Consider the following 20402-nt stretch of genomic DNA (forward strand, 5'->3'; position numbering starts at 1 on the left):
TGTGTATCACAGCTTCCTGTGCCATTAAACCAAGAAAGGATTGGAGTAGGCGCATTGGCTCAGTCGATTCCAATTCACAAGCTTAAGAGATCGATGCCCAGATGCTTTGCCCATGTGCTCTGGCCATTGGTTGACATGACTTGGCCCACAGGCACTGGCATGGGCAACGCTTGTTCACCTCACCCTCGCGGCCGCGCTAGGACCTGGACAACGAGCTGGCGGGGTTGGCTTGATTGAGAAGCTCTTCAGGGTCCTGGGCCACCCAGGGATTGGCGTCTCAACCGTGATCTTCTGGACACTGCAGTTATCGTAAGAACGTTTCGTTACTCGCCATGAGAGCAACTTACGTAGATGCTACCTCCCTATACAACAGATTGTTGAACGCTGTCCGATGTACACCATACACGATCTCGGGTCGAGTGACCATTGAAGTATAAAGCAGTCTTTTTGTACAGAAGTCTATATAGCGCTGCCGTCGTTTTTCGATCTCTGCGAGACGTTGCCCATCATCTTCTTTCTTTGTCCCCTCAAAGTATACCCTGTATTCACATTTCAACTTCCCAAGAGTCACGAAACCGCTTCAACGCACCTTCTCTACGCCCAGAGCAATGAGAGAATACCATGGCTTCTCTTGGTGGTAACATTTTGCCCCTCGACCTTGACCTCAAGACTACCTTTGCTGGACTAAGCGCAGTAGCCCTCGGCGGCCTGCTCTTTTCCAAGCTCCTTTCAAAGAATGATGCGGAAAGTGTAGAGGCCCCTGGTCTCCTCAAATCTTTCCTGCTCTTCTTTTACTCTTGCTTCATCAAGCCGCACAATGGCGACAAGAAGGGCAACCAACAAGATGCCCTAGAGAGCTTCTACAAGAAGCAAGCCGGTGCATATGATGCTACCAGGAAGGTCCTTTTGCAAGGCAGAGAGGACATGCTTGCGCTTGTCGCAGCACAGCTCAAAGCCAAAGGTCCCAAGAAGGGCAACAAGGCCAAACGAGTCTGGGTTGATGTAAGTCATCTCGGTAGCCATCCCATCTCTCTCTCTAAGAACATATGTTGACCAGGATCAGGTTGGCGGAGGAACAGGCTGGAACATTGAGGCTATGTCTAGCTTTGTCAATGTCCCCGAGTTCTTCACCAGTGTCTACCTCGTGGACTTCTCCCCGTCTCTATGCGAGGTCGCCCGACAACGCTTCGAACGCCTTGGCTGGAATAACGTCAAGGTTGTTTGTGAGGACGCGGGGAAGTTCCGACTTGAGGATTATGAAACTGATCTCCCAAGTAATCGTGTCCCTCCTCGGTCGCCCGTCCTGAGCTACTTCTCTCAGCGGCGTGCTGAGCACGGCGGCGCGGACCTCATTACCATGTCTTACAGCTTGTCCATGATCGTGAGTTACCCAACGGGACATGCTTTCTTCACTGGCTTAAGCTGACTGTCTGTTCAACAGCCCGACTACTACTCCGTTATCGAGTCGCTCACTTCACTCCTGTCCCCAGATGGCGTCATGGGAGTTATTGACTTTTACGTCCAGTCCAAGACCGACTTCTCCTTCCGCAACTTTACCGGTGGGCTTGCCGGGCGTCATGTCAACTGGTTCTTGAGGACCTTTTGGCGCGCTTGGTTCGACCTTGACCGCGTGGGCCTCGAAGCTAGTCGACGCGACTATCTCGAGTACAAGTTTGGTAGTGTCCTAAACATCAACACCCGTAATTACCGTCTCGGTCACATCCCCTACTACATCTGGGTTGGGTGCCAGAAGAAACCCTTCTCTTCTACCAGTCTGCCGCATGAAATCATTGAGAAAATCGATGCTCTTGCCACAGAATCGCCCTACCTGTGCCCTGCCAACTCGGGCGACGCTCTCACTCGCGCCATTGAACGATCGGCTCCCGAGATTCGCTCCAAGGCTTTCATGGCGGCCATCCAGAACCTGTCCGCAAGTCTGCCACTGCCCTCTTTCTTCTACCAGAACCATCATTGGCGCATCTACTACGACGACCAACTCCAGAAACATACCCAGTTCAAAGATGAGTACATCTACGCGTTTACATGGGAAGATTCGCGAGTCGACGAGCACCTTCTGAAGCTCGGCTCTGACGACGTGGTCCTGGCAATCACCAGCGCCGGTGACAACATCCTCTCCTACGCAATGCAGAGCCCCGCCAGAATCCACGCCGTCGACCTGAACCCGACCCAGAACCATCTCCTCGAGCTCAAGGTCGCCTCCTACACTGCTCTTCCCTACGAGGACTTCTGGAAGCTATTTGGAGAGGGCAAGCATCCCGATTTCCGCTCGCTGCTCCTGAACAAGCTCTCTCCCCACCTCTCCAGTCGCGCCTTCCAGTACTGGCTCAACAACGTCCACGTCTTTACCAACACCAACGGTCATGGCCTCTACGACACAGGCGGCTCCCGTCACGCCATCCGCGTCTTCCGCTGGATCTCGCGCGTCTTCGGCTGCCGCGCCGCCGTCAAGGAGCTCCTCTCCACAAAGACCCTTAACGAGCAGCGCGAGGTCTGGCGCACCAAGATCCGCCCCGCCCTACTCTCGAAGCTCGTCTGCAAGCTTGTCGTCAGCCAGGAGAGCTTCCTCTGGGCGGCCCTCGGCGTCCCCAAGAACCAACTGGCCATGATCGAGAACGACCACGCCGAGAGCGAGGCCGTCCGGGGCCCCTCCCCGACCGCCCGCAAGGTCCGCTCCCACGCCATCTGGCGCTACATGGTCGACACCCTGGACCCCGTGGCCGAGCAGACGCACATCGCCGCCAACAACCCGTACTACCACGTCTGCATGACGGGCGACTTCACGAGGCAATGCCATCCTGACTATCTCTCCGAGAAGGCCCACATCAAGCTCTCGCGTGCCAACGCCTTTGACGGCCTGCGCATCCACACGGACGAGATCGACGAGGTCATCAACCGCATCACACCCGGCACGCTGACCGTCGCCGTTATCATGGACAGCATGGACTGGTTCGACCCCGGCGCCCCGGCCGCCGCGGCACAGATCACAAAGCTCAACCGCGCCCTGAAGATGGGCGGACGTGTGCTGCTCCGCTCGTCGGCGCTGAGCCCTTGGTACGTCAAGGTGTTTGAGGCCCACGGCTTTTCGCCCAAGAGGGTTGGGGCTCGTACGGACGGAGCTTGCATCGACCGTGTCAACATGTACGCGTCGTGCTGGATCAATACTAAGGTTGAGAACCTTCCGCCGCCGACCCCTGAGATGGACCATATGGGGGGATCTGAGATCACCAGTTTCTCCCTTTGAGCGCAGGAGAACTGCGCCTCTCGGCCGACGTGGGAATGAAAGAGGGGCAATGGCTCACCTGGTCGGGTCTTGTAACTGCGGCCGCATGTTACACGGGTGTTGCTTGTTCGGAGGATTGGTTCGAAATACATGACGTAAATATGATTCACAAGGTAAAGAAAACTCTGAAGAATGATACTTATGAAAACACCATAACTGTGATTCAGTGAGTTCCTGGCCCAATATTACCAGATTCCATACTAGTAGAACTTGGTTGTGGAAGAGCCTCCAACTAGATGCTTGATAAACCCCAAATATCGTTGAGGTTTCTTTGATGGCGAAATGCAGAGGTGATTCCTTCGTGGTGAAGACATTTCCGCAGTGACCGAACTCGTGAGAGACCCTCAATCAAAGCATGTGACAAGGAGGTATTCCACCTAGTGTTACATCATCGTGACGACCTAGATCCCCAGCCATTTACACAGCATCTAGTCATCGCCATTGGTTGTTCAGGACATCTCTCCGTCGACTACTTCTGCGCCGAAAATCGAATATGACGGACCGCATGACAGTGATATGATCTGCTCAACGTCGTGGGCAATCACCCGTCTCAGAAAGACAAACACGAGGCTCTGTATCGTTCTACAGCCGCTTCACTCTTGACCTCACGCGCTCGTGGAACTGCCGCGCCAGCCTCATTGACAAAGAATCCAAATTTGCCTAGACTGGTGATTATACACTGGCCGTCCCAATTCTAAACCCTGGCGCCCCCTGAATCACACATACAGTAAGCCGACTTCGGTGCCATTCCTCTGGCACTGGTATTCTAGCGTAGCATCTCCGCCTACCCTGTCGTATCCTTGGGCCCGTCCGCAATGAGCGATACGCACTCTCGGACATTATTCCCAAACAGTCAGCGGCTTTGATTTTGCCAACATGACAACGACAAGTCCATTCCTCTCCGACTTAAGCCTTCCACAAACGGGCGACAGCTTCGGTGACGCCAACGTCGCTGGTCTCGAACTCGTACAGGCCGAGGCCGACTAGCGCGGTGGCCACGTTCAGACCCCACATGGTCGCCTTACGCGACTTGGGGTAGTGCTTGGTGGGGACGTAGTCGATGATGATGTTCTGGAAGCCGGTGTGGGAGTGGATGAGGATCATGGCGCAGAGGACGGCGTCGGTCGTCGGGTTCAGGGAGCCGGCGGCGAAGGGGGCAATGGTAATGGGGACGAGACCGGCGGCGAGGATGCGGTCGAAGCTCCAGTGGTAGGAGCCGTGGGCGGGACTCGGGGGAGGAACCGGGGCAGGGTCGTTCACTGGAGAAGATTATCACGGGTTAGGATGTCTGACGCGAAGTTTTGGCTTTCACGTGGTTTTTCGTACCTCCACCCTGAATGACCTCTGCAGGAACGAAGTTAGCAATGGTTTTTGCGTGCATTGATAGAAGAATATGGTATTGAGACGTACGAGGACCGACGGGCAGCAGATCCCTCTTGGCGGTTGTGTGGAAGGCGGCGACTCTCGACGAATTCTTGACAAAGGCGGAACGGATCGGGGCCGCCTGGGCCATGCGGGCCGCCGTGGCGGTTTGCCGGAGAAGAGCAGGGCGCACAATCGAAGCCATGGTGATCGCTGGAATTCACAGGCGGTTCAATTGGTGTTCGCAGGTGGAGGGAGGTGGACTTTCGTTGTTGGAGGCTGAAGAGTGGGAAGATTGCTAGGCTCGAGTGCCGGAATCGATGATGTCCACTTAGCCGAGGGTAGGCACAGGTCCCGGATCGCGAAGACGGCGTCTGACATTGGAAGGGTCATGATTGGCTCATGACCCTCCGATGCCCCCACGTGATTTTAGTGGACGAAGAAAGTCGGCATGGGCCGGCGATCGGGCCAACGTACATGCGCGACGAGCGTTATCGTCAATGCGATAAGGGAAATTTTGGAGCTTGGGGAGGATCAGTTGCGCGACAGCTTTCGGTTGCGATGTGTCGGTCGTTCCGCTGATGGCAGGGTTGATCCTCAGCATCCTCAGCTTTCACCGTTGAACTTTTCTTAGCCGCTCTTTTCCAATGCATTCGAAAACACAGAATTCTTAAAAGGCCAGCACACATATCCATCATGTCGTCGACGTTGGTGGCCCGCCTCCCCGAATTGCGGCGGAACATTTGCATTCGATGCGCCGGGCTTCCAGTAACCAATTTTAGACAAAACCGAGCGAGATGGGTATCACAAAAGGTCGTGGAGAAGCGCAAGACAGGAGAGGAGGAGTGGGCAAGACGCGCCGAGGCTATTCAGCAGGGAGACATTCAAAATATCTGGGATGTCTTTGAGGAGAGAGGTTACGTCAAGGACGTTGCAGGGTGAGAGCCTTGCTGACGCAACCCGTTGCCGTTCGAGACAATGTTGCTGATCGGAGAACCCAGGCGCACACCACAGGTCAAAGAACTCTTGCGAACCAAACGAATAGGCGCATACGTTGGAGTCGATCCCACGGCAGCGTCCCTCCACGTCGGCCACCTGCTCCCCTTCATGCCCCTTTTCTGGATGTACCTCAACGGTTACACGGCCGTGTCGCTGGTCGGAGGCGCAACAGGCAGGATAGGCGACCCGACGGACCGATTAAAGACCCGCGAGGTCATGGCGAATAGCGAGGTTTCGATGAACATCACCAAGATTCATTACCAGCTGAAGAAGATTTGGGCAAACGTTGAAGCCCTGGGGCGCAAGTACGGCAATGAGCCGGATTGGGCGGCTAAGAGGCATCTTGTGAACAATAACATGTGGTGGCAGAGTCTGCCGTTGTACGATGTTATGAAGAGACTGGGCCGATTCATGCGGATAGGGCCCATGCTCGGCCGCGATACGTGAGTTTTCATACATGGGATAGCCCCCCTTCTTGCTTTCGGTTAAGTTGCTGACCCCGTACCCAGAGTCAAGAACAAGATGGAAAAGGGCGATGGCATGTCTCTCGCAGAATTCACCTACCCACTAATGCAAGGATGGGACTTCTGGCACCTGTACTCCAAGCTCGGCGTTCAGATGCAAATCGGAGGCTCAGACCAGTTCGGCAACATCGTGACGGGTATCGAGGCCGTCAAGACGATCCGGTCGTCAGAGGAAAATCCTAACATGCGCATGCCCGAGACCTGGAAAGATGACCCCATCGGCTTCACAGTGCCCCTCCTAACGGACAGCGCGGGTGTCAAGTTTGGAAAGAGCGCGGGCAACGCCGTCTGGCTCGACCCCTTCATGACGAGCGCCTTCGACCTCTACGGATACTTCGCCAGGAGATCCGACGCCGACGTCGAGAGGCTCCTCAAGCTCTTCACCTTTGTGCCCACCGCCAGCATCGAGAAGCTGATGGTGGACCACGCCAAGAACCCGCCCGCGAGAGTCGCCCAGCACACCCTTGCCTTTGAAGTCCTCTCCCTGGTCCACGGCGCCGACGTCGCCATCAGGGAGCAGCAGCAGCACCAGTTCATGTACAGTAAGGGGTCCGGCAACCAGTTTGCCGCCGCCTCCTCTCCCGAGGCAGCAGTGGCGGAGGGCAAGGACACCGTAACCCCCTACAAGGCCGTTGAAGGCCACCCGACGACCCTCAACAACGCGCCCAAGATGGACATTCAACTCCCCGAAAACCTCATCTACAGCCAGGGCATCGCGCGCATCCTCTACGCCGCGGGCCTCGCATCGTCCATCAGCGAGGGCCACCGCATTGCCCGCGCGTCCGGCGCCTACGTCGCCGCCGCGCCCGGCAAGGACATGCGCGGCCTGGTACCCGGCAACCTCGACTGGACGCCCGTCAAGCTCTGGTACCCGCAAGACGTGCCCAAATTCCTCATCGATGGCCGCGTGCTCATCATCCGGAAGGGCAAGCACAATGTCCGCATCATCGAGGTCGTCAGCGACAAGGAGTGGCAGGAGAGCGGGAAAGCGTACCTCGGCGAGCCCTTCAAGGGCAAGACACGCGTGCTGATGCAGCAACTCAAGAAGCTGGCCGCGGCCGAGGACCGCAAGCTGTCGCGCCGCGAGCTGGAGCAAATGGTTAAGGAGAAGATCGCTGCCGAGGAGGAAGAGGTCACCGTCGCCAATAACCCGGATATCAAGTTCCCTAAAAAGAGCGAGCGGCAACAGGCGTTTGAGGAGGGCAAGTCGCGGGAGTAGAGGAGGAGCCCACACCACAGTCCTCTCCATCTTTTTTTTTAAAAAAAAGTTTGATGTATCACCCGATACCATGTGCAAATATCTGTACAATGATCTGTACATTACCAAAACTAGAACAATGTAACACCACCATGCTCATGACGATATGTATGTTTTGACTTTGCGTCCTGCCACTCTCACTCTGGCTCGACAACAACACATTATCAACGATAAAACACAGTCAAATCCCCGCTCGGTACCGGCAAAGCCTTGAGCTTCTCCATAATCTCCCCGTCCGTGAGGTTCTTCTCCGTAATGATCTGGTCAAACGAGTGGCACCCGTCCGTGTACTGCTGCAGCGAGTCCCCGCCACCACCAGCTCTGGGCCTCGCCTGGCCCGTCGCCAGCCCCGCGAGGTACTGCTTGGACACGACGTACTTGTGCACGCGGTACAGGCACCCCTTGATGACGCCAAACTGCGCGAGCCGCCTCACGTCGACGTACCGCAGCACGTCGAACCCGGCCTCCTGGTGGGCGCGCAGCCACTCCATGACGCTCTTGCCCACGCAGAAGCTCGTCATGAGCTTGATGAGCATGAAATTGCTCACGCGCTGCCGGGCGTGGATGCACACGTACGCGGCGCATTCGTCGACGATGCCGTCCCGGTTGGTCACAAAGTCGTGGATGCCGGGCCGGGGCGCGTAGCAGCTCCCAAAGAAGAACATGTCGAGCAGCAGGATCGTATCGTAGTAGAGCAGGTGGCGCAGGGCGAGGGTGGCGAGGTCGAGCGAGACGTCAGCGAGCCAGGCGATGCGGCGGACGTCGTTGACCCCGTCAATGTGCGCCACCACCTTTTGCATCGTCAGGTCCCAGGTCTGGTCGACGATCTCGGCGAACTTCATCTTGGCGACGGGGACGTGCCAGCCTCGTACCTGTGGCGGGCTGGCGTGGTGAGGGAAGAGCTTCATATTGATCGTGTTTGCGTCGTCTAGTTCCGCGGTCAGAGTGTTTATCCCCCGGAAGAGAGGCAGACAGTGGTATAGTTGAGAGAGGGGGGGAGGTTTGTAGACCAGAACTTACCGACGGGAATCATGCACTCGCCATAGTTATTCAAATCCTCCTTGACAATCTCCAACAGACTCTCAATCGGCCTCCTCTCACCGGACCCTGATCCACCACCGCCCTCCTGGCTCAGGTACTCATTCTGCTTCTCCATCTCCTTGAAGGTGACGGCCAGCCGCCGCACGACGGGCTCGTACTGCGCCAAGTCCGCGTCGGCGTCCAACACCAGGCCGAAGTTGAAGATGAACTCGTTGCGCTGGTACTTTTGGTGCGGGATCAGCACGGGGAACCCCAGCACCGCGTACTTGCCCTCCGGGTCCTGCACCGTCATGTACCGATTGAAGAAGGCCTTGCGCGGGACAATGTACTCCTGCATCACCTCCCAGTCAATCAGGGGCGGCTTTGTCGTCAGCGGCGCACCGGAGGACGGTGTGATGCAGCCGGGCGGCGACTGGGCCACGATGTGCGGGCCTGAGTCGCTCAATGATTAGCATTCAGGTTCGAGAGAAGATGTTGAGAAAGTTGGCTTGAGCGCATTGCGACTCGGGCAACGATTGCGTACCCTCCTTTGGAAAGAACCTAGCATAGAAGATACCTTGGATCATTTTCGCTACATCTTATTTGAACAGGTTACTGTGAGAAGGCTGATGGATTCAAGCCATGAACCGCGGGCTGTGGATGGCAGTGAGTTGAGTTTCTTAGTTTAGTGACGCTACGGCGGCGCCGATTTCTGGGCCGGCACACTTTGATCGCCCGGTGCCGATCTAAGCCGCACCGCCCCGGAGCTTGGGAATGACCATCGATCTAAGTCACTCCTTTCCCCAAGACGCAATACATCAATTTCGCGTGACCAGATGCCAGCATTGACAAGACTTCACATTGTCTCCATCGTTACAAGAAGACCGGGATATCTAATACTGAACTTTCATAAACATCATGCCTGGTCAATTTTCCTATCGCCTCGGAAACTGCCAGAACCAAAGTGCGTGGCAACTAGGTATGGTATGTACTTCCTCCTGTATCCAGTCCACAGGCTATTAAGTCATGCGTCCTTATGAGACGCTTCCTGCCACTATCCTGCTCTCTCTCCGTGTCCTGCATTTCAAGTCATTATTAGCCACTGAGAAGATGCTCAATAGCTCCTTGCACGCTACCACCACTCCGACGCAGAGCGGCCACATTCCTGTCAAAGTCGAAAAAACCCATGTCATTGAGCTGGCGCAGTTGCTCGGCATAGCGCTCCTCGGGAGGGCGGTTGTCCGGGGGAGCCGGAGAGCCTCCACCAGCAGCGCCGCCTGCACCGAGACCCCACATGCTCATCATTTGCTGCATCATCTCCGGGTTGATCTGACCAAAAGGAGAAGCACCAAAGGGGTTTGCGGGGGCCTGGCCTTGGCCCTGGCCCTGAGCTTGGCCCTGAGCTCCGTAAGGAGGGGGGGCAAACAGAGCAGCGAAAGGGTTGGCCGGGGGCGGACTCGATGTAGCGTTTGCGCCCTGCCCGCCCGTTGCCGTGCCCGTTGCTCCAGCAGCTCCGGCACCAGTTGTAGTCTGCGCATTATCGCCAGTCGCCGCGCCCCCACCAGGAGCTGCGCCTTGAGCACCCGATTGCTGAGGCGCGAAGGGACTGCCAGGACCGAACAGCGCACTGAGATCACCCAGTCCCTCCATACCCATCCCGCCAGCGCCTCCGCCGAATCCTGGGAAACCCGCGGGGAAACCGAATGGGTTTGGAGGCTGGGCTGCGTTGCCGCCGCCGGCCGCAGCTTCGGCTGGCGTGGTGTCGGTGGCCCCAGGCGCAGGGAAGGCAGCGTTGCCGCCCCCTCCGGCCATGTTGCGCTGCATTCTCATGACATTGCGAAGCATGTCTGGGTTGGTCATCATCTGGCGCATGAAGGGTGACTGGATAATCTCTCGTGCGTTGGGGACATTACGAAGGTGCGGATTGCTCTGTATCATGTAGTTGATGAAGTCAGGGTTGTCGAGGGCAGCGTTCATGGTCTGGAGCATTGAGGGATCGGAGAGCATCTGGGCCAGCTGGTCGTCGGAAGGCGGGGCACCCATCTGGAAACGTAAGATTAGCCTGTGTACAGCGGAATTCTTTGTGGTCCCGCAGAAACTTACTCCTCCGTCAGCTCCAAATGTCTCGCGACTGGGCAGGTTAATGTGTCCGGCGTATCTGGCTCCGGTGAGGCCAGCGAGAATGTTGTTCGCTGTGCCAGCGGCCATGTTGGAGGGCACGGCGGGGGCGGCAGGTGTGGAGGCTGAAGCGGCGGGTTGGGGCGCTGGGTTGCTGGCTGCGCTCTTGACCATGTGGATGGTGTTGTTGGGCTTGATCTTGTAGGTGGCGAGTGTGTCGTCGTTCTTCATTACGCGACCCGAGTAGATAAGACGCTGGCGCTCGACGGGAACGTTTTCGAAATCCTCGCCGGCCAATTTGGTCTTGAGCTCCAGCACGGAGGCAGATTCAGACATGGTGATGGTGTGGTTGCTATCTTGGCCCGTCTTCACCTTGAAGGTGACCTGGGCATCGGCGGTGCCCTCTGCGTTGTCGGCCATGACCTCGTATGGTGCGTGTACGCGATCGTTGGAGGTGTTGAGTCTGGAGGCGACGATTGGATGTGTACCTAGTATACGACGGCGGCTTGGTATGGGGAGGGCCTGAGAATGGCTCGTAGGGGTGGACGATAGGCAGAGCCGTGAGGTGTTGAAGGGAAGTTGTTGGCAAGATGCGGACAGAACAACCGAATGCGAGGTCAAACCAGGGCAAGGTGGAAGTCAGTTAGGCAGGTGGAATAAGGTAGGTGGCCGGTTAGGAGCTGCGCAGGATTGGGTGTTTGTCGTTGGTGACGGTAGGTGGGCTCCAATGATGCAGTCGGGGAGGGGCAGCAATCGAGCATGGGCCAATTCTACCTATGCTGCGCGGACTGCGAACGGGATACGCAATAAGGTAGAGAGATACGGCTAGCGCTGGGCCGTGCTCGCTGGTGCTGTCGCTGTGCGGCGTGGTGACTCGTGGGCCTGGCCGCCTGGACTGTACCGCTCAAATTAGGTAAGGAACCTCTTGCCGCAGCGCGCTAACGCTGGTGAGAGCGGGAGGTGCGACATACAGTGGAATGCCACAAGTTTGCGTTCAACGCACAGTATCCCACCAAAAATCCCCTAACTATAATAGTGAATAAAAACATGAATATAACTCTAATTAAAAAAATAAAAATATAGAAAAATATTTTGGTCAATATTATATATATAAAGAAGTTTTTACTTATTTGTATTGAGTTTTTATCAAGTTATATTAGATTATAATAAGCGTCTTAGTATTAGTTTTTAATATAGTGGGTTTTAGAGCATTTTAAGTGCTAATTACACTGTATTACATAGAGGCGTTTTAATTCACTTTATTTTCATTATTTTATATTATTATAACTCATTTAAAATAACTTACTTAAATATATAAAAAATAACCATAGTATATTTTATAAGCGAATAAATTTTAGAAATTTTTATATTGTTATATTAATACTTAGGTTCTTGAGATAATTAAGCTTACGTAAATAGTAGGTTAGTGGGTTTTGTGTGGTGCACTGCTAGTTGAACGCAGACTTTTGGCACCGTTCTGTACAAGGGTTGCTCAGTAAAGTCACACCTCACCTACGAATACCTAGCAGTTAGTTCCTTAGGCGGGCGATGGTACTCTCTGATGCAGCATAATCAGCAAGCCCAGAGGAGTATTTTTATATCTCTCATATCAAAGGCAATGACTGGCACTGTTCTATTGGAGAAGCCCAACGTGCTGGTCGCCCAGAATGATGAACAAACCCCCCGAACAATTAATTAAACACCCGGTAAATCGAAACAGAGGTCCTTCAATTCCCAAGCTAGAAGCGAGCATCCTAGCAGACCCCAACTTAAAAGCAGCCTCAGGTCACAGGCACAGTCATCTCTTCCATCGTCATCCACCGGATTCTACCTCGAATTCGTGATTATGATACAGTGTGACAGCTTAGCGCCAAACGACACATGAGTGACGATTTCTTTACCTGTCTGCCACGTAAGGTATGCAAGAGATATAGTCGCCCGGTATTGAGCCTTGAGAACCTGAGCATCGCCTAGTTCAAATTGAACCTTTACAAGTGTGAATCTGTCGACGGCAGATATGGCCATTCGTAGCTCATCAGCACAGGCCAGTTTCAAACCCGAAGATTTTTCAGATGCAGGATGCGGTTCAGGAATTCCGATAACATTAGCCAATGCCAGTTCATCACTTGAGGCCATCGCCACGCCACAGCTGAAGCAGAAATGACGATAGCAGCGATGCCGGGGACGCTGTATCTCACCAAGGGACTTCTGGAACTGCACGGGAACTCTAGGCGCTTGGGCCATGTAGCTTTCTTGCTCACCGACCCCACTCCACATCCCCGGAATTCACACACCGAGAATGGCCCCAAATGCAGCCAACTAGGGACCGCAGACGTTGCCTCGGCTCCCCCCCCTCCTCGGCGTCTCCAACACCCCGGTCCGGGGTAGCAACGCAACGTGTAGAGAAGAACCTCGAAACTACCGACAGCTAAGTTATTCAATCTTGGAAACTTGTAATCTCAACATACTCTCCTTCCATCTCATCCGGCTCATTCAGAAAATACTTACGTACGTACGCTCTGTCCAGCTCGGAACCATATACAAGCCTCAATTGATTTCTATCAAGCACTTAGACAGCCACAGTAGAGTTATTTTGACAATGCGCGGCATTCAGATCAAGGAATATGTCAAGGTGAGCTTCATCAGTACCACGATCACTCTGACGAACGAACAATATCTCATATGAATTCAAGTCTCCCAAAGACCTCCGCGTAACGGACCTCCCAGACCCCGTCCCCAAGAAGGACGACGAGTATCTCATCCAAGTCCACGCCACGGCCGCCAACTTTTTTGATATTCTCCAAATTCAAGGGAAATACCAGACGCAACCTCGTACGATCCCCTTCAAACTCCACACCCATCCTGTACACTGACAACGAAACACCCAGCCTTCCCCTGGACATCAGGCTGCGAGTTCGCAGGCATCGTCCTCAAAGCCCCCTCGGCGGGCGCAAAATACCCCGTCGGCGCCCGCGTCTTCGGTGCCACGCAGGGCGCCTTCGCCTCGCTGTGCGTCGCCCGCGAGAAGGAGCTCCTCCCCATCCCTGACGGCTGGTCCTACACCGAGGCCGCTGGCCTCTTCATCACCGCCCCGACCTCCTACGGCGCCCTCGTCGTCCGCGCGGGCGTGAAGCCCGGCGACATCGTCCTCGTCCACGCCGCCGCGGGCGGCGTCGGCCTCGCTGCGGTGCAGGTCGCAAAGGCCTTTGGCGCCACCGTCATCGCCACGGCCTCGACGCCCCGCAAGCTCGAAGTCGCAAAGGCCTTTGGCGCAGACCACGTCATCGACTACCGCGAGCCGGACTGGCCCGCAAAGGTAAAGGCCCTTACGCCCGGTGGAAGGGGTGTAGATATCGTCTACGACCCCGTTGGCATGGTCGACGCCAGCACGAAATGCACGGCCTGGAATGGCCGCATCCTCATCATCGGCTTTGCGGCGGGCAAGATTGAAAAGGTGGCTATGAACAAGGTGCTCCTCAAGAATATCAGCCTCGTCGGCATCTTTTGGGGCCAGTACGCCGTCAAGGAGAAGGAGACCGTCGTCAAGGTCTGGGAGGGCATCATGAAGCTCGTCGCCGAGGGCAAGCTGCGCGGTACCGAGTTCACCGACGAGGAGTTTGTAGGGCTGGAGCGCATTCCCGAAGCACTGATAGCTTTGGGGAGCCGGGGAACCTGGGGCAAGGTGGTCGTTAAGATACCGCAGGACGGCCAGAGCAAGTTGTAGAGCAAGTGTAGCAAGACTTGTCGTTTTGGACGCATAGAGCGAGACCTATCGAGATCAAACATTGAATCACCAACCTACGCAAATTTTCAGCATCACTCTCTTAGATGTGGCATTCGCATGTTGTGCTTCAAATTGTTCTTCTATTCACATTTGCCATTGCCAGGACATGCGCCAGAAGGCTCTCTCTCTCTCTCTCTCTCTCTCTCTCTCCGACAGTTTTATCATGAAATCATAATCATTCCCGTGTTCCCGTCTATTACAGCTCAGTTCACGACCAGCTCAACCAAACGCAACTGCATCGCTTCCTATGCGCCCGTGATCTGCGTCAACGACCAGAATTTCTGCAAAACATCCTTATCCACGTTGATGGCCCAATCCTGCTCGAACTGCTGCTCGCCACCAGAGCGCTGGACGACATCCTGCAGCCTCTCCTTGACAAACCTCATGGCGTTGATCGTGTGAACGGGGTCCTTCGCGCCAAACTCCGTCTCCTTGATGCTCTTGGGCGTGTCGTAGTCGGTGGGCTCGAGTTCACCCCAGATGAGCGAGTCCGTGCCGTCCGTAGTGCCGTCCTGAAGCTCGGCAATAGTGCCCACCCACAGGGTGAAGTAGTCTTGCAACTTGCTCAATGTGAGGTTCTGCATCGGCTGCTGGAGCTCCAAGAGCCGCGAAAGGGCGAGGAGCGAGAGCTTCTGCCTAGGAAGATGATCCAACCCGTCGAGGTGGGAGAACCACTCGCCGCTGAGCCAGGCCCAAACCTGTTCCAGGGGCCCGAAAGATGTGAGCATTGTGACGAAAAGTGTCGGGTCGGCGATGAGGAGTCGCGAAAGAATTGCAAAGTAGTCGCGTTCTGTTATCGTGTTGAGCTTGCTGACCTTTCTGTTCGGTCCGGTCGTCTGATGGGCCTCCCAAGCATCGTGGAGAGCCTCCATAATCTTCTTCAAGAAACCAATTTCGAGAAGATCCTGCATGATCACCTGGGTTCCACCAAGCTCAGAAGCGGCCCGGATCAGGTATTCGATGCACACAGTGCCGAGTCTGACCTGTTCTCGGCTTCTCGAATCGAGAACGCCTGACAATGCGATCAAGAATGGACGCCGCAGTCTGTCTTCCATGACAGCCTGTGTGCCTAGTAGAATGTACGACTCGACTACGGATAAGGCCTGAGCAGCGGTCTCCGTTTGGTATTCCAAGAGGGGGAGTGATAATTCCGCGATGCTCATGATATCGGCGGAAACGGGTGGGTTGCTTTGCATGAGGACAGAGTTCCAGAGCTCCAGTGCCTCGTCAATCAGGTAAGTGTGCAAGTCGGAGCCCGGTTTGGCTGCTTCTGACAGCAACGGGACCATCAGATGGTGATACCTCTGAGAGTCACTGCCCATGGACATGACCAGTGCAGCAAAGATAGCGATGATGGCTTGCTTAATCATGTACTCCTCCGTTCCAGAGTTTTCCCAGATGCTCGGCAGGCTTGACATGATAAAGTCTGCAAACTGAGAGACATAATTCTCTAATCTTGTGACCAAAATCCGCATAGACTCCAGCACTGCGAGCTTGGTCTCGTCCACGTCGACATTTTGGATCAGCTGAAGGAGCTCATTGAGTACATCGGCTGCATATGGGAGGAAAGCCTCTGCGCTGAAGGCAAGCTCATCCACGATCCACCGCAGCTGACGCGCAGCTGTGATCCTGACGACAATATCGTTGTTCGGGTCTGCGGGGTTGAGAAAATGGCGGAACATTTCGTAGATGAGAGGTCTACTGTTGTCGGCAATCTTGACCGTAACCCATTGACTAACCATGATCGCGATCCGTCTGCGAAGAACCTTATAAAGGGGCCCTTGTTGTTGCGCATCTTGAAGAACAGTCGAGATCAGGAGTCTGTCGAAGTCGAAAGCATTCATTACGTTGGGTGCAGCCAACCCCATAGCCGTATACACTGCCTCCTTTGTAGCAATATCTGACTGTGCGTTTGTCGCGGTTTGGAAGTAAGAAAGCAAAGGAGGTATCATGAGTTCCTTGAAGTTGACAAGCAAATCAAGAAATAGTTTCTCGGCGCATGGGCGTACTTCCCACTCGTAGGCGTTGCCCTCACTCTGTTCTTGTTGCTCCCATTCTTCAGGGTCTTCCTCCCATGCATCGAGGTCGGCCTTTCGGAAGACAAAGAGATGTGTGATGATGATGCTTGCCATCTGGACTACAAAGTCATCCTTGAGGAGCTCTTGCTTGATGAGCGCAACAGCATCGTTTTCGTCTTTCTTAGCTTCCGCACTCCGGAACTTGAACGTCTGCTTGGGATAGAATGCAATCCTCAAGCATGCCCTCATCAGCAACAGACCCCTCAGCGCCAGTCTTTCAAGCAAAGGTCCCTCGACCTTGGACTTGGACTCTGACGGGCCCGAATCACCAGAGGACTGGCGAATGCCACCCGACTTTTCAAAAACTTCGGCAAACTTCGCAACGAGATCCCAGTAGGCGTGGACCAAGGGTAAAGAATTTGGCAGAACAGCGAAACTCGCGGGGTGCGCCTCTGACATATCGATGTGCAGCTTCGTAAATTGTAAGAGGTGCTTTCCTACCGTGTCTTGATAGGGCGCTGGAACTGGGGAGTCGTGGCTCACGAAGCCGAGAAATTGCCCGAAGTGATTCTGAGACACGGTCCAAAACTGTTCAACCGTCTTGTCGTTATGAGGAGCCTCATAGCCTACCACGAGCAGCCGTCGAATGGTTTTGAGAGAGATGAGACTGTTGAGCATAGCCACGTCGGCTGCATCCTCTTCACCACGGCCACTCGTGAGATAGTCAACCCAGATAGCTGACTTTTCGGTATAGATCTCTCCCAACAAGTACACCATTTCGGGGGTAACAGATTGAAGGGCAGTTTGGGATCTCCTGAGGCGAGCAGTACCTAGCTCCTTCACAACGCGAAGAAGAATCTGTAGAGCACCATAGAGATGCTGCTGATTCCCATTCTTGGAGGACCTGGCGAGGCCGATGATTTGCGAAAGCGCATCCGGCCAGTGCTGCGGATAGTCAATCCTAATGACTTTGGCGGTAACGAGGGAGTTGTGCAGCGAGAGTCCTGTTTCCTCCTCTTCGAGCGTGCCCTGGAACAAGCGTTGCCGGACTACATTCTTCTCTTCTGGTTCCAGTCCACCTTTGACGTGGGGGAGTAAGCGCCAGTACTTGTCGATTCCGTTCTTAAGCTGAATGACGGCTAAGAATCGAAGCTCGTGAGGAAGGGACTTGTCGAGGAAAACGGTCTGGAGACAGCATGTCAGCAAGCTGCTTGATCACAGCATGCACAGGGGTGGATTACATACCTGAAGAGAAGAAAAGTATCCTTTCTCTATTTCCCATGACGACAGCTGTTGCCCAGCGGCCTGTCTGCGCGCATAGTCGGCCGAAGTCGCGGATTCGAGAACGCGGCAGAGCTCCTGCAGGCCGAGGGGGTTGGCATCGCCGGGCACCTCGATCGCGGAGCTCATGTTGTGGTCTTCTTTATGAGCGACCCAGGCGTCGATACCGCAGTCGTTTGGTCCCAAGGAGTTCGGGGGTTGGTATCGAAGCTTCTCGTATTCGAGAAGCGGCGTGAGGGACGAAGAAGCGGTTGGAAATTTAGATCAGGCCCTCTTATCGCTGTGGCGGGGCACTGAGGTGGTGGAAAGGGCCGCCCATCGCGGGGTACCTTAGTGGGGCGTTTGAGGAGGGTGGGCGCTGTTCGCAGTTGGAAAGCGCAGGATGTCACTCCAAGCGTCATGACAAACTCTCCTGTCCTGACGACGCGCCACCTCCTTACAGGGCAAAATAAGGTTGCCTGCAGATTGGTATCCCACATGGTGAAGGATAAGAAGAATATGCTTCTCATAATGCGACAACTCATACAGCAAAACCTTTACTTGAACCTGTGCCATGGAATTCTACTTCACTATTATACCAACTATGGCTTGCCTCTGTCTATCGACAGGCCGAGGAGACTCGGAAGCGAAGAGGAAATTTATTGAACCAATACAGGCTCATTTTGAGTTACAGTTCCAAAGAGTGTCTTTTCCTTCTGTGGATATCTAAGCGTTGCATAATCCAAACACGAAAACTAAGCCTTGCTCGAAAAAACCGATCACTACTCAAGGGTTTTGATCCTTTTACTAGGTAACGTGTAGCCGGGCCTCCACGGAGAACGTTCTCGAGAAATCTCATGTAACTAACTCATGACCACATCAGTCCCATCATCTCACTGTCCAACGTTTACGTGCCCAGCACTCCAGTTAAACATCCCTTCCACTGTTCTTGGCTCAGGAAACGGAAACATGCCAGAATCTGGAGCCACGCCAGATGTTGTCATATCGGCTATGAAAGCGTCCATGCATGAATCCAACTGATTGATGTTGTCACGATTGCCGGTAACATTCAAGTCTCTCAGCACATCGCTGACTTCATTGCCAATGTTCCTAGCGACGGGCCACATCTCCCCGGCAACCTTGAGTACGCTGAGCAGGAGGTCAAGCTTCTCGCGCAGAGCCGGTGAATCAGATCCTCCGTACATCCTCGCATCCAGCAGCGCAAGGGCGGCCCTTCGCAATCCAATGATGCACGCAGGGCTGTATCGGGCAGGTGGTAGCGAGAAGTTGAAGAGACCGATAGTTGAGAGGCCTGCTTGGAGGGCGATTGAACATTCGAGCCACGGGTAAGACGAGCCAGAGCATCGTGGCATTCGAGGAAAGGCCATGTCGCGCGACTTGAAGAGTGGGCCAAGAGTGAGCAAGTCCCGAATTCCAAATCCTGACGCTTCCATGGGCAGCTGCATCTTGATTCTCAGGCTAGCTTTCGATCAGTATCATTACCCTTGACTTGTTGATGCGAACAAAGCAGACTCACCTGTTTGCGTAGGCCATCGCATGAAACAGAACCATGTCAACCGCGCCTCCCGGGTCTACCAACTGCTGTTTCCATTTTGGTAGGTTGATGAGCCAGCTCACTAATCTAGAGTCGGCTCTATCAATGGTGTTAGACAACAGTCCCGGTTGCAGTCTTGGCATGGGAAGTATCAACTCTGTGCTCAACCGGCAGAGATCGATGAGATACGTCCATGATGAATAGCTCTTCTCATCCATGGGATCTCTTGCACTGTAATTTTTCAAGGATAACGGTTGTGGAATCTCCTGTCTTTTGTTAGCACCAGATTCGGCTTCAGAGTGACGGTGGCCAGTTGTTCGCATACCCCTGACTGATATTCCCACTCTTCACAGGGAAGTTCTGTTGATGCAACAACGCCAGACAACATGAAAGTCGGCGAATCCTCGCGCATCGCACGCATGTTGCCCTGCCAGTAAAGAGCCCAGTAGGTTCTCCGTGAGCTCTCTGCCATGAAAGGATCAGATGCGGCATCTGCGAACGCCTTGTCTTGCATGCCGAGGTCGAGAGCCATCTGAGTCGCAGCGTCCATCCACCCCGCACTCAAGTCCATTCGACCCTCGCCGAAGGCGGCAACACTGAGGACGAGAAGTCCCTGTACTGTCCAACAAGTCATCGGCAGGCTACCACTTGCGAGACTAAATGCTTTCTCTCGCAGTTCCTCCGAGGATACGGCGTTCGAGAAGAGGGAGCCCACATAAGTAATGCAACTCGTCAGAAAATGGAAAGATTCGGGGTTGGATCGAATCCGACTCAAGAGCTGATTCCTGGGTAGGAGCCACGGATGGGTGTCGTGAAAGTTGGTGAAGTAAAGGTCGAAGAGGAACGAAGTCGGCGACGCGGTTTTCAAGTCAGGAATATGAGAACTCCTGGCTAGAGACCATCCGCAATGTAGCTTGTCGACTAAATTGATGGGGATATCGAAGCTCGCCACCTCGGGAGATGGAAAAGAGACTGGCGTGTCTGGGGAGGCTGAGGGGGGCCCGACAGGATCATTGATGAGGCTGCGTTTCTTAGCATCCCGAATCCCTCGGCGTGATTTTGCATAGTAGCAGGCCCTTTCCTCTAAGCGGCATCTCAGGCAGGTCGGCAAGGCTGAGTCGCACTTGACGTGCTTTGATCGACAGGGCACACAGGCGAGAGACGCTCTGATAGTGGCCTTGGACCTCACAGCGCCAGCACGTT

At 54.6% G+C, this 20402-nt stretch overlaps 8 protein-coding genes across 8 annotated transcripts; 3 read left to right on the plus strand and 5 right to left on the minus strand.

Annotated features, from left to right (window-relative positions):
• Positions 1-621: 621 nt before the first annotated feature.
• Positions 622-3262, plus strand: CORC01_11016 (uncharacterized protein; the record flags this gene model as incomplete). Its single annotated transcript, XM_022622643.1, has 3 exons — positions 622-1002; positions 1064-1381; positions 1442-3262. The coding sequence occupies 3 exons, from the start codon at positions 622-624 to the stop codon at positions 3260-3262; spliced, it is 2520 nt and encodes an 839-aa protein (XP_022470863.1).
• A 945-nt stretch (positions 3263-4207) lies between these two features.
• CORC01_11017 (CybS protein) lies at positions 4208-4868 on the minus strand (the record flags this gene model as incomplete). The annotated part of the gene is made up of 2 exons (XM_022622644.1): positions 4208-4560; positions 4628-4868. 2 exons carry the CDS (start codon positions 4866-4868, stop codon positions 4208-4210), a joined length of 594 nt encoding a protein of 197 aa, XP_022470864.1.
• A 491-nt stretch (positions 4869-5359) lies between these two features.
• Positions 5360-7405, plus strand: CORC01_11018 (tRNA synthetase class I; the record flags this gene model as incomplete). Its single annotated transcript, XM_022622645.1, has 3 exons — positions 5360-5601; positions 5665-6105; positions 6172-7405. The coding sequence occupies 3 exons, from the start codon at positions 5360-5362 to the stop codon at positions 7403-7405; spliced, it is 1917 nt and encodes a 638-aa protein (XP_022470865.1).
• Positions 7406-7608: 203 nt separating this feature from the next.
• Positions 7609-9051, minus strand: CORC01_11019 (nitrogen permease regulator 2; the record flags this gene model as incomplete). Its single annotated transcript, XM_022622646.1, has 3 exons — positions 7609-8372; positions 8465-8917; positions 9009-9051. 3 exons carry the CDS (start codon positions 9049-9051, stop codon positions 7609-7611), a joined length of 1260 nt encoding a protein of 419 aa, XP_022470866.1.
• A 508-nt stretch (positions 9052-9559) lies between these two features.
• On the minus strand, positions 9560-11002 carry CORC01_11020 (ubiquitin family protein; the record flags this gene model as incomplete). The annotated part of the gene is made up of 2 exons (XM_022622647.1): positions 9560-10507; positions 10568-11002. The coding sequence occupies 2 exons, from the start codon at positions 11000-11002 to the stop codon at positions 9560-9562; spliced, it is 1383 nt and encodes a 460-aa protein (XP_022470867.1).
• A 2179-nt stretch (positions 11003-13181) lies between these two features.
• CORC01_11021 (zinc-binding dehydrogenase) lies at positions 13182-14306 on the plus strand (the record flags this gene model as incomplete). The annotated part of the gene is made up of 3 exons (XM_022622648.1): positions 13182-13214; positions 13276-13414; positions 13471-14306. 3 exons carry the CDS (start codon positions 13182-13184, stop codon positions 14304-14306), a joined length of 1008 nt encoding a protein of 335 aa, XP_022470868.1.
• A 305-nt stretch (positions 14307-14611) lies between these two features.
• On the minus strand, positions 14612-17794 carry CORC01_11022 (importin-beta domain-containing protein; the record flags this gene model as incomplete). Its single annotated transcript, XM_022622649.1, has 2 exons — positions 14612-17569; positions 17630-17794. 2 exons carry the CDS (start codon positions 17792-17794, stop codon positions 14612-14614), a joined length of 3123 nt encoding a protein of 1040 aa, XP_022470869.1.
• A 743-nt stretch (positions 17795-18537) lies between these two features.
• On the minus strand, positions 18538-19833 carry CORC01_11023 (uncharacterized protein; the record flags this gene model as incomplete). The annotated part of the gene is made up of 4 exons (XM_022622650.1): positions 18538-19123; positions 19182-19298; positions 19356-19465; positions 19525-19833. 4 exons carry the CDS (start codon positions 19831-19833, stop codon positions 18538-18540), a joined length of 1122 nt encoding a protein of 373 aa, XP_022470870.1.
• Between the last annotated feature and the right edge of the window lie 569 nt (positions 19834-20402).

The sequence above is a fragment of the Colletotrichum orchidophilum genome (assembly GCF_001831195.1).
Source record: "Colletotrichum orchidophilum strain IMI 309357 chromosome Unknown Scaffold_114.1, whole genome shotgun sequence".
Classification (NCBI taxonomy): Eukaryota; Fungi; Ascomycota; class Sordariomycetes; order Glomerellales; family Glomerellaceae; genus Colletotrichum; species Colletotrichum orchidophilum.